We start from the raw sequence: 12,460 nt of genomic DNA, 5'->3' as shown, positions 1-12,460 counted from the left end.
ATAGAATCATATGTGAGTGCGCAGCATGCTCACTTGGGACAGTTTGAGGCACCAGCGCTGCCTCAGTCCACATTTGAACAGCCAGCTATGACACAAGGTAACACACACGTACACCCTTCTGTAAATACACTTGTTTTGGACTAAATTTGCATGCAGTTAACTTTACACTGTGAATGTGTGTCATGTGAATTTACATTTATTCATTTAGCTGACGCTTTTATCCAAAGCGACTTACAATTGCTATATATGTCAGAGGTCGCACGAGCAACTAGGGGGGTTAAGTGTCTTGCTCAGGGACACATTGGTGTCTCACAGTGGATTCGAACCCGGGTCTCTCACACCAAAGGCATATGTCTTATCCACTGCGCCATCACCACCCCTGAATTTGCTGTAGAACGTCCATTCAACAGTGAGACAAAGATGCTTCTGCCTCCACCTTCTTGTTTTAGTCATTTATGTATGAAGACAGAAACATAACTCTACATATAAACTAAATATTTACGCATGCTCATTGATACACACTGATTGATCCATTACCCAGAATAAAACATGCTCCCCAGGTTAGCTGTGTAGTGTAAGTATACTGTATATCCTTAATGTGTTACAAATAGGCAGTTATATTTTGACAATTAATACTAAGTTTATTTCAAATGTATAAAAATATTTACCTTTTATTGTATATTATTATACACTTACAGTGAAAACACAGATTATTTAGATTTATTCCTAATTAATAACCATAATAATAATATAGTTTGAAGAAAAAATTTTTTTTTAGCTATTCTGTTCGGTTTACTAAGCTAATTTGTATTATTTGGTTAACATGTTTATGTATGTCATTGAGAAGAGGGGAAGGTGCATATTACCTGCATATTAACAGCGTAAACATGAACCATACGACCATATAAAATTATTAAATGTTAATAAATTAAGTGTATCAGCAATGTGTATTTTAGTAATATATTTTATTTTATTTTGTCGCTTTGTGTCAAGCTCAAATGCAGGTACGGGGTTTTTGATCAGGGAATGTGTGCAAATGCGTTTTGTCCTTCATTAAAACGGCGGCATCACATTACGTTTTAATCAACAGTTCAAAGTTTGTTGTAGCTATATGGGCACTCAGTACATTTGGCCAAAATCTCATTTTATAAAAGAGATGAAATGCTACTTTATTCACAGGCTATTTAAGTGTATTGGCTATGACTAGATGGCAAATGCTAGCCCTCTCTCTCTGGTCCCACATGTCTCAGACCTCAAATACATCAAATATGAGCCTTTATAGACATAGTGTTTCTCGCGTAAAGAAAACGCTGTACTTATTCAACCAACAAGATCTTTGTTTACCCTTGCGAGACTTCGTTCAGCTGCGGTGGAACTTCAGTTGTTCATCATTCAGTCAAAAGATAGAGGGGGGTAGAGTTATGAGATTTTACTGACAGTTTGAGCGGATCCAACAAGATTTAGTCACAAGCTCTTTTTATTACCTCTCACTGGCAAAATATTTGTAAAACAGGCAGACAAACGTAAAGGGTGACCAATAGCATTCATTTATTGAAGAAGAAAAAAAAAAAACACCGCCACCAAAAAAAAGGCCACTTCGGAGGGTAAGGGAAAAAAGGCATGTGCTCTGCACAGGTTGAGCCCTTCCTGTGCACGTGCCTGGCATCAAATATGCTGCACCAAATACATTGTGCATCCATTGATACCAATAGGAATAGTGTACTTTAAAGATGGCGAGTGAAACTCTCAAGCACTCAGAGTATTCAAGACAAGTGTAGACAAGTGAAAATATATCTGTGCTAAACTTATTCTTAAATTTATGCAAACCATTTACTCTCATTGTAGAGGGTTTATTTAAGATAGCTGTTCCTAGAAAGGAAAAAAGTTAATAGAAAATTACAGTGAGGTGAGTTTGATCAGCGTTTGAGCTAAACTCTGCCGGGCTGTAGCCCTCCAGGGCTAGATTTGAGGAACCCTGGTTTAAAATATGTGTCCTCTGTTGCAGGTTTCACTATAGCTGATGGATTTACTCAGCAGGCACATTTCTCTACTGTACAGCAGCTTCAGGACTCAAGCACACTGGAGTCACAAGCCTTGACCACCAGCTACCATCCTCCCAGCCTACTGCATGTAACACACTCGGAGGTACAAACACATCACCCCCCAAATCTACTGCACATAAAGCCAAACATATATAACAACTGTGATTTTCAACCCCGGTTCTGCAATACCCCCATGCACAATATGGAGATATCCCTTATCTGACACACCTATTTCAGTGTTGGGTGTTCCCTGTGACCAGGGTTGGGAATCATTGCACTAGAAATCAGAAAAATTCACACTTGTCCTCTGTTGTGGATACCAAACAACTGATTGCTGACTATGTGCATTAATTACTAGGGATGCACTGATAGCATTTTTTTCAGATCCGATCGGATCCGATACCATTACATTTACATTTAGTCATTTAGCAGACGCTTTTATCCAAAACGACTTAGAGTTTTATGCGATAGTTTTAGAGTTAGAGTTTTATGCAAGCAGCTATTGGTAGCCAGTGCAAATTGATGAATAGAGGTGTGACGTCTTTTCGGCTCATTAAAGATTAATCTTGCAGCAGCATTTTGGATTAATTGTACAGGTTTGATGGAATTGGCTGGAAGACCTGCCAAGAGAGCATTGCAATAGTCAAGTCTGGACAGAACAAGAGCCTGAACAAGGAGTTGTGTTGCATGTTCTGAAAGAAAGGGCACTGTTTTTTTTGTTATAATCAATGTAGAATTTCTATACCTCAGTGTGTTGACCTGATCATCACTGTTTTGTGTGTTAAACACAATCTACTAAATATAGCCAACTTAATTTTAATGAAAAAATATATAATCATAATCTATGACAAAAATACTATTATAAACTAGGTTAGTGGGTAATTCAGCAGCAAAAGTTATTCTAGAAAAATCATGGGTGCACAATAATTTTATAAAATCTAAACATTTAGTGAAATAACATTACTTAGTGGGGAACAAATAAAAGTGAAGAAGTCTAGGACTGAATCTGGTAAAATGTTACACATTGCTCTTTGTATTGTTGTAAAATACATTCATGAAAAACAAGTAATTATATTTATATATAAATATATATACTATCAAATTAAAAGACATTTCTTTTAAATGTATAGCACAGAAATGGAGGCAGCAACATATGATAGATAGGACAGAACAAGAAAGGCTATTAATAATCTTTCATTGCGCAAAACTATTATAATACCAGAGTGGCACAAAGCACTTATGCACATCTCGTGCGCAGAATGATGCGCTTGAAGCAACACGAAGTCACAGCGCGCAGCATAGAAAAGTTCAAAGCGAAGAGATATTAATGCGTAGTTTATTAAATCTTTGCGATTAGTTTGAGTTTTTTTTTTTTACCAGTTTTAAATTTCAGTTACTGTGCTTTTGGAGAGAGTTTCATCGTCTTGACTGTCGTAACCAAACGCAGCACGCAGTTTGAATGCTGAATGGAGGATAACAGACAGCCCCGCGGAGAGAAGAGTTTACGTGAACTTGACTTAAAGGGGTCATCGGACGCCCATTTTACACAAGTTGATATGATTCTTTAGGGTCTTAATGAAAAGTCTATAACATACTTTGGTAAAAATTTCTCAATGGTAGTGTAAAAAACACCTCCTTTACCCTGTAAAAATCAGCTCTGTTTTCAGCATGCTGATCCAGTTCATGTTGCTTTAAATGCTAATGAGCTCTGCTGACTCCGCCCCTCTCTTCCGTGGAGTGACGAGCAGGCCATAGATATGTGTAGATTCCCTATTCGACCGCTCCAGATACGTTGACGCGTCAGCCATTTCACATTCACCATAATAATAAATTAATAATCAAAGATATACAAGCGTATAACTTGCTGTTGTAGACGCACACAGTCAATGCGCTCGAAGATTCGCAGACCGTTCCAAAAATGGCGGATGGCTTACGTATTACGGCCAATAGAAACAGTCGATAATGAGGCATCTAGGTATATATATCTATGGAGCATACTAAACTTCAGCCGTGAAAATGGCTAACTAGCACATTATTAGGAAAGACGATTTGCAAAGATTCATAAAAACCCTTATACTCACTTCTTCTGTAGATAAAGCTGAATCACAAATGATTCGGGTGAACATAGATGCATTTATGTAGATCACTTCAAAGCGAAAGTAACATTAATCCTCTGCGTCTTCAGTGGCTCAGATGTCGGGGGTAAATGACGACTGCTATATTCATTATTACATCCAACAACAAAACACCTCAATCACTTAATCTGAGATATCTTATCATCCCCTGCACCGGAGTCGACATAATGGAGGACAGCTCTCAGCTCACTCAGGGCGGGTCTAAGGTACTACGGCTTGTCAATCAACTATCGTGGGAGCGGTCTGTGCAGAACTGCGTCATTCTGACAGGAACCTCAGAACAGCCTGATTTGAGAAAAGGGATTTTAAAATAGCGATTTAAAAAAAAAACACTGGGTGGATTTTTATCATTATAGGATGGATGTGTACACACACTTCCAACACACAATATTCATCTCTACCTCACATTAAACTATATAACGGCTTCAGAACACTTGGTATATTGTGCACAAAAACTTTATGGGGCTTTATGATATTTTTGTGCCTTTCGTGGGTTTTAACAATTACACAGAATACTATACGCACAATATCGGATTTGGATCGGTCTTATCTGACCGACTGTTTGTTGTAGCACTATTTGAGATATAAAAAAAATATTTTGTACCAGTGGTCTTGATATTATTTTGACCAAGTATGAAAATATACACTAACAATACTAGAAATATAAAATAACTATTTCAAAGCCTTTTGTGAGTGAGACACTTTCTGCTGCCAGTTGGTGGGGCTATGACTATGACTCAAAATAGTTACATCCATGTGATCAACCTCCTTGACCAAACATACATCTCAAGTTTGATCGAAATCACTCGGTGCACTTAGAATATATGAGCCACTTCCTGTTTTCCTTTTTTAGCCATAAATGTATTGCCTTGGCATGGTGAAACTATTCAAGATAATATTTGCAGAATAGAATAGATAATTTTTACAGTTGAGGACCTCATCTGAAGGAGTTTTTGTCAGATTCACTCACTTATGGATTTGAATTTGTCCCTAAAATAAGTAAGTACACACATACACAAAAAAATCTTTGTGATTCACCTCTGCTCTAGCTTGTTTTCCTAGTCTACCTTTTCTAGAAACCTGCCATTGTACACTGTGAATACTACTGGCTCTGTGATGACTTAGCTTTTTTGTTCAGTGATAGTTATTCATGAGTCCCTTGTTTGTCCTGAACAGTTAAACTGCCTGGGTTAACAGTTAAAAATCCTTCAGGTCCCACAAATTCTTTGGTTTTCCAGCATTTTTGTGTATTTGAACCCTTTCCAACAATGACGGTATGATTTTGAGATTCAAAAGTTTTCACGCCCCAGGTTCTTAATGCATGGCTTTTCCTTCTGGAGCATCAGTGAGCGTTTGAACTTTCTGTAGTAGTTGCATGAGTCCCTCAGCTGTCCTCAGTGTGGAAAGATGAATCTCAAAATCATACCGTCATTGTTGGAAAGGGTTCAAATACACATAATTGGTGGAAAACCAAAGAATTTGTGGGACCTGAAGGATTTTTCTGAAGAACAGCAGGCAGTTTAACTGTTCAGGACAAACAAGGGACTCATGAACAACTATCACTAAACAAAAAATAAATAAACACAGCTTTGGATCATTCAGGGAACAACACAGTATTAAAAATCAAGTGTATGTACATTTTTATAAATTCAACTATTATTTTCTCTTGTGGACTATATGTAAACATCTTTTATGTGAAATATCTTATTCAGGTCAGTAAATAAACAATAACATGCATTTTGTATGAAACCTCTTATTTTGGTAAAATAATTAACATTTTGCAGATTCTGAAAGGTGTATGTAAGTTTTATATATATATAAACCGTATATCATATATTACCATCTTGACATGTCTACCATTGTACCACCGCAGCACTTTTTTTTTTGTAAGTCATATGTACAGAAATCATACATGTGAAATTAAATTGTTACTTGTTTGTGTGTGTGTGTGTGTGTGTGTGTGTGTGTGTGTGTGTGTGTGTGTGTGTGTCTGTGTGTGTAGACAAGTGCTTTACTGCAGGAGGCAAGTCAAGGAGAGCTACAGCTGTCTATCCAGACACAAGACTTTCAGGATGACGATGAAATCAACAAGAGAGTCAATCAGTAAGTTCACGTACCTTTAATATGAATTTGTCTTGAAAACAATGACTGTGTCTTTGTACCATTTCACAAAATAAAGCCCTGCCATTAATAAATGGTTAATAAAATTATTTAAACAATTGAATAAAACTGTAAGTTTTATGTTTGGTTATACAGTAGACGTTCGGCACAGTTGACGGATTTGTCACTGGCTCAATCGGCCAAATATTTGTTTTGTTTCTTAGGTGCAGTATGTGTGATAAGAGCTTTAAAAAGTCCAGTCACCTAAAGCAGCATGTGCGCTCTCACACCGGAGAGAAACCTTATCGCTGTAACCTCTGTGGGAGGAGCTTTGTGTCCGCTGGAGTGCTCAAATCACACCTGAACACACACACAGGTGACATGCACTAACAATGAAAAATACTTCTAAAGCAATTATTAATCTTAGTTCATGGTTTATCTGTTAATATTAATTAATAGACATTAACTAATAATGAATAGTTCTATTTTTATTTAACTGAATCATGAATAAATACTGTAACAAATGTTTTGGTTATTGTTAGTTAATGCAACTAACTAATGTTAACCAATGGGACCTTGTTGTAAAGTATTACCAAAAAGCACATTATATTATCATACATTCTGAAACCCTGGCCTGGTCATTTCTCATCTGTGGCTGTTCTTCTGCTTTCTCAGGAGTGAAGGCTTATAAGTGTAACATTTGTGACACCTGCTTCACCACTAACGGTAGTCTGAACCGACACATGATCATCCACCTGCACACAAAGCCCTTCAAGTGCACAATCTGCGAGGAAAGCTTCCGCACCGTCATGCTGCGCAGGAAACACATGAAACTCCTGCATGCTGTAGGTCCCAAAGGTACTGACAAACTGAGACCTCAATTTCTGAAAGAACCATCAATTTCTGCTGTAGCCTTCTAAAGCATTCAGAATATAATACGGCACTATCATTAGTCAGTCTGCACTTTGTAGTCAACTAATTTAAATTTAGAAGAATATTCCTGTCGGCACCAGTAGCCTTGTGGTTAGTGCATCGACATACAGTTCGCTCACGGTGACCCGAGTTCGATTCCCATCTCGAGGTCCTTTGCCGATCCCACCCCCTCTCTCCTCCCAGTGATTTCCTGTCGTCTCTCTACTGTCCTATCTATAAAAAATGCATAAAAAGCCCATAAAAAAAAAAGAAGAATATTCCCAACTCAATATAAGTTTAGACCAGTCAACAGGATTTGTCTAATAATATTTATATTTATATTAACAATAATTTAATGAATTACTTTTATATAACTCCCATTATAATCAATGATGCTGCCTACAATGCACAATGAATCTCTTTTTGACATTCTGATTGAATTGTGTTGGTTATGCCGAAAGCACTTGTGACAGTGCAAATCTCGAATTGTAATGAATCTGTGCACTCAACAGACCACTCAACGGTCTTAGAGACACACCCCCTTTAAACGAAGTACTTAAATCATAGTATTTACAGTAGAAAATTTCTAAAATATGATGGGGTTTTTTTTTTTTTTTTTTTTTGTAAAAACCTAAAAACTTGTAAGTGAACCTCAGGAAACAAAAATTAACAAAAAAGTTCAATTCATGATCCCTTCAAACTATTTTTACAGTCATTTAATGGTTTATGGTTACAGTGCAAGTTGGAAATTTAAATGGAACTTGGTTAAACTTTATTTTGATATTCTACTAACTATAAGTAACTTTGCAGCTACATGTCAGCTAATTCTCATTCATTTGCAACTTCATGTCTACTAACTCTCAAAGCAGACTGTTAGGTTAGGTTTAGGGTTAGTAGAATAAGATGACATATATACATGCAAAGTTTGCCATAGTCAGTATGTTGTACAGTGAGAAAAAAAATCCCCTGCTGATCTTGTCCGTTTGCCCACTGACAAAGAAATAATCAGATTATAATTTTAATGGTAGGTTTATTTGAACAGTGAGAGACGGAATAATAAAAAAAATACAGAAAAAAACGCATTTTTAAAAAGTTATAAATTGATTTGCATTTTGAGTGAAATAAGTATTTGACCCCCTCACAAAACATGATCTAGTACTTGGTGGCAAAACCCTTATTGGCAATTACAGAGGTCAGATGTTTCTTGTAGTTGGCCATCAGGTTTGCACACATCTCAGGAGGGATATTGTCCCACTCCTCTTTGCAGGTCCTCTCCAAGTCATTAAGATTTTGAGGCTGATGTTTGGCAACTCCAACCTTCAGCTCCCTCCACAGATTTTCTATGGGATTAAGGTCTAGAGACTGGACCACTCCAGGACCTTAATGTGCTTCTTCTTGAACCACTCCTTTGTTGCCTTGGCCGTGTGTTTTGGGTCATTGTCATGCTGAATTACCCATCCACGACCCATTTTCAATGCTCTGGTTGGCTTCAATGCCCTGGCCCTGACGGTACATGGCCCCGTCCATCGTCCCTTTGATGCGGTGCAGTTGTCCTGTCCCCTTAGCAGAAAAACACCCCCAAAGCATAATGTTTCCACCTCCATGTTTGACGGTGGGGATGGTGTTCTTGGGGTCATAGGCAGTATTCCTCCTCCTCCAGACACGGCAAGTTGAGTTGATGCCAAAGAGCTGGATTTTGGTCTCATGTGACCACAACACTTTCACCCAATTCTCCTCTGAATCATTGGCAAACTTCAGACGGGCCTGTACATATGCTTTATTGAGAAGGGAGGCCTTGCGCTGCAGGATTTCAGTCCTTCACAGCGTAGTGTGTTACCAATTGTTATTTTGTGTTTCTTCCATTTGCGAATAATCACACCAACTGTTGTAGCCTTGTGTAGCCCATTCCAGCCTTGTGTAGGTCTAGAATCTTGTCCCTGACATCCTTGGACAGCTCTTTGGTCTTGGCCATGGTGGAGAGTTTGGAATCTTATCCCTTTAAGAGAGTGCTCCTAATCTCAGCTCGTTACCTGTATAAAAGACACCTGGGAGCCAGAAATCTTGCTGATTGATAGGGGATCAAATGCTTATTTCACTCATTGAAATGCAAATCAATTTACTTTTACAAATTTACAATTTCACTTTTTTTAAATGCGCTTTTCTGGATTTTTTTGTTGTTATTCTGTCTCTCGCTGTTCAAATAAACCTACCATTAAAATTATAGACTGATCATTTATTTGTCAGTGGGCAAACGTACAAAATAAGCAGGGGATAAAATATTTTTTTTTCCCCACTGTATGCTGTGGACCCATCAAAATAAAGTGTTAGAAGATATTAAGCAGTGGACATATTAAGCATAGTGGACATGTAGTTGAAAAGTTACTTACTGTTAGTAGAATGTCTAAAGTGAACTATCAAAATAAAGTGTTACCCGGAACCTTACACAGCAAGGTTAGTAATGTGAAACCATTAATGATGTTAACGTATAATTGATGTCCATAGTTCTGGAAACTGATGAAGCTGGTGAGGAGGATGATGAGTCAGATCGCTCAGGGATGAAAAGAAACCGCAACGGTATCATCACGTTAACTGAAGAGCAGACAGCAGAGCTGGCAAAGAGAGACCCTGGGGATGAGGCGTCTCTATCAGAGAAGGTTCTTGCCCAGACAGCTGCTGAACGAGATCGAATCAGTGAAGTTAAAGAGAAATGTGTTGAGCTCAACATAGAGCCAAAGTTTGCAAACCGTTGCCAGTACTGCCCAAAGAGCTTCAAGAAGCCCAGTGACCTAGTGAGGTAATCATCTTATACAGTATGTTACGTTATCGTATAAGCTAATATTAATTGTCTGTACGATTTATTTTGACCTTGATGCGTAGAGTATTGCAGATCACATATATTGTGTTTTGTGTTGTCATTCAGAGGAAAACTGCTTAAATGGTTAGTTGAGAAATCTTCATGGTTGTGATGACACGCTTCATGATGTTACAGAATATATTACAGAATAAATCGAAATGCTCTGATGCAGCTTGGATGTGTGAAATGATAAAACATGTCAAATTGATGTACACAAACAACTAACTTTAACCAGTTCAACACAGAGTTTAACTAATAGCCTGTAAAAGGGTGGGAACAAAACTACAGTTAGTAGCTATAATTTATCTATGAATAATTGGACCTAATGTTTGTTTATATGTTAATGCTGTGAATCAGTGGGCAAAGATTTCTAAAATGAGATAAGGGGCTACACATTTGTGGGTTAGGATTGCAAATCGAACATACAGATTGCTAAATTTCAGGTACAGATTAATGAATATGTGAGTACGGTTTGCTAAATTGAGAATAGAGTTTATAAAACTCAAAAAAAAAATGAGTAAAGAACAGAGTAGTGGTAGCATCTAAAAAACAAGGACTGCTCTTTCAAGCAGAAGAGTGACTATTCTGGACAATGAAAATGAGATGTTTAAAAGAAATGAACGAGGCGATATATGAGACTGGAACAGACATTTATGAACAGGGTCCTCATTTGTTACAATACCTGATCATAATTCACATAATCAGGGAATTGACTTTGCTTGCCTAAATGTCTATCTTGAATGTAAGCTGTCTTTTTCATTTTTCAGACACATCCGCATACATACAGGCGAGAAACCGTACAAATGCGATGAGTGTGGAAAGTGTTTCACAGTGAAATCCACATTGGACTGTCATGTTAAGACACACTCAGGTGAGTTGTATATAGGAATATAGTTCTGTGTAAATCATGTTTGTGTGTTTATATTTTGTAGTGGAGTCAGTTATCACTATTACTCCTATTTGGTGTTGGGTTTTTTTGTACAAATCACAAACCCTGTTTTAAACTTTAGCATTGAACTTACTGATCCCGTACTGGTTGTTTTACAGACATAAGCAATGCGCTGAAAAAAACAAAACAAAAATTGGTGTGTGATTTATTTTCAAACAGTTTTGACTTGCTGGTATATGCCACAAATAATTAAAAAGAAACCGAAAGTAACACATTGAATTAAATGTGAAATATTAAAATTTTGAAGCTGAAAAACTGAAATAGTGTTTTCTGGTAAAGCATACTTCAATTTATTAACGTAAAAAGTCATTTATTACATATATGATTCCTTTCCTTAGTGAATTTTCACCTGGTGGATAACAAAAAAAGTCCTCTAGACTTGCCAAAAATCAACACTGAAAAAAAGATTCATGTAAAAACAGAAAACCTATATTGTAGCTTGTTAGAGACAAAAATATATATATATAATTATAAGAAATTCCTCCTATTGTGCAATTTTATTGTAATTTTATTTATTATATTTTTATTATTAATCATTTTAATATTATTATACAATTATTTGCACTGACACAAATACTTGTTTTCTATGAATACTTGAAATGACTTTGCAAACTGAGGTGCGAATAACTTCAAGTAAGGAATAATTAATGACAGGCCGTTGAATTATTAGAAAATAATGGTGGTGATGTGCCTCGGGTGTGCATTATTTTCTAATGATTCAACAGGGATAGCAAGTGAAATCCAAAAACCTTTCAACTTTTTGACGGAGAAGCTCAAATACATGAAGAAACGACAAATTGAAAAAAACAAAAAACAAACATGTCTTCAATTTTGACTTGACTCTGAGTCTGAAATTTCCTAGGATCTCATGTATTTCATATTTTGATAAACCACAATAAAGTGTTTTGTTGTTGTTGTTTTTTATCTGACTGTTTGCTGTAGTAAACCACATTTTGTACAGCCTTTCTAAACACATCTATGTGTTACAACATCCTTGTTGTATTTAAGCCTCTTGAAAGTTTCATTTGCTTGTTTCTGTGCAGGGCAGAAGCTGTTCAGCTGTCACATGTGCAACACATCCTTCTCCACGAAGGGCAGTCTCAAAGTCCACATGCGTTTACACACTGGCTCCAAACCCTTCAAGTGCCCCCACTGTGATCTCCGCTTCCGGACATCTGGTCACCGCAAGACCCACATCCAGGGACACATCAGGCCCTCTGACCGGAAGGCCAAGCGGAGCTCCAGCACTGAGCCACAAAGCTCAGGAAGACAAGTCCAAAGTATTCCTCAGACTCAGCATCCCTCCCCAGCTGTGGACACTCAGCCCTCTGTGGGATTACTACCGACTGCCACAACAGATCCTAACATCTACATCCCAGGAAACTCAGTGCTCGCAGGCCAATATGACCACAGTTTGCTGCAACAAGGGCTGGTAGGGCAAGCTATACTGCCTGCTACTGTGTCAGGT

General features: G+C 37.4%; 1 protein-coding gene across 1 annotated transcript in view; it reads left to right on the top strand.

The window, feature by feature from the left end:
* The window catches only part of LOC306877526 (zinc finger protein 236-like), a 71,067-nt gene that overhangs the window by 42,155 nt on the left and 16,452 nt on the right, over nucleotides 1-12,460 (top strand). Inside the window, exons 15-22 of the mRNA XM_079429333.1 lie at nucleotides 5-97; nucleotides 2,006-2,145; nucleotides 6,180-6,280; nucleotides 6,502-6,653; nucleotides 6,953-7,135; nucleotides 9,692-9,983; nucleotides 10,811-10,914; nucleotides 12,036-12,458. Of these exons, the coding sequence (XP_079285459.1) occupies nucleotides 5-97; nucleotides 2,006-2,145; nucleotides 6,180-6,280; nucleotides 6,502-6,653; nucleotides 6,953-7,135; nucleotides 9,692-9,983; nucleotides 10,811-10,914; nucleotides 12,036-12,458 (1,488 nt within the window). The remainder of the gene's footprint in view (nucleotides 1-4; nucleotides 98-2,005; nucleotides 2,146-6,179; nucleotides 6,281-6,501; nucleotides 6,654-6,952; nucleotides 7,136-9,691; nucleotides 9,984-10,810; nucleotides 10,915-12,035; nucleotides 12,459-12,460) is intronic.

Source organism: Barbus barbus (genome assembly GCF_936440315.1).
Source record: "Barbus barbus genome assembly, chromosome: 12".
Lineage (NCBI taxonomy): Eukaryota > Metazoa > Chordata > Actinopteri > Cypriniformes > Cyprinidae > Barbus > Barbus barbus.
This window is presented reverse-complemented; position numbering and strand designations above follow the sequence as displayed.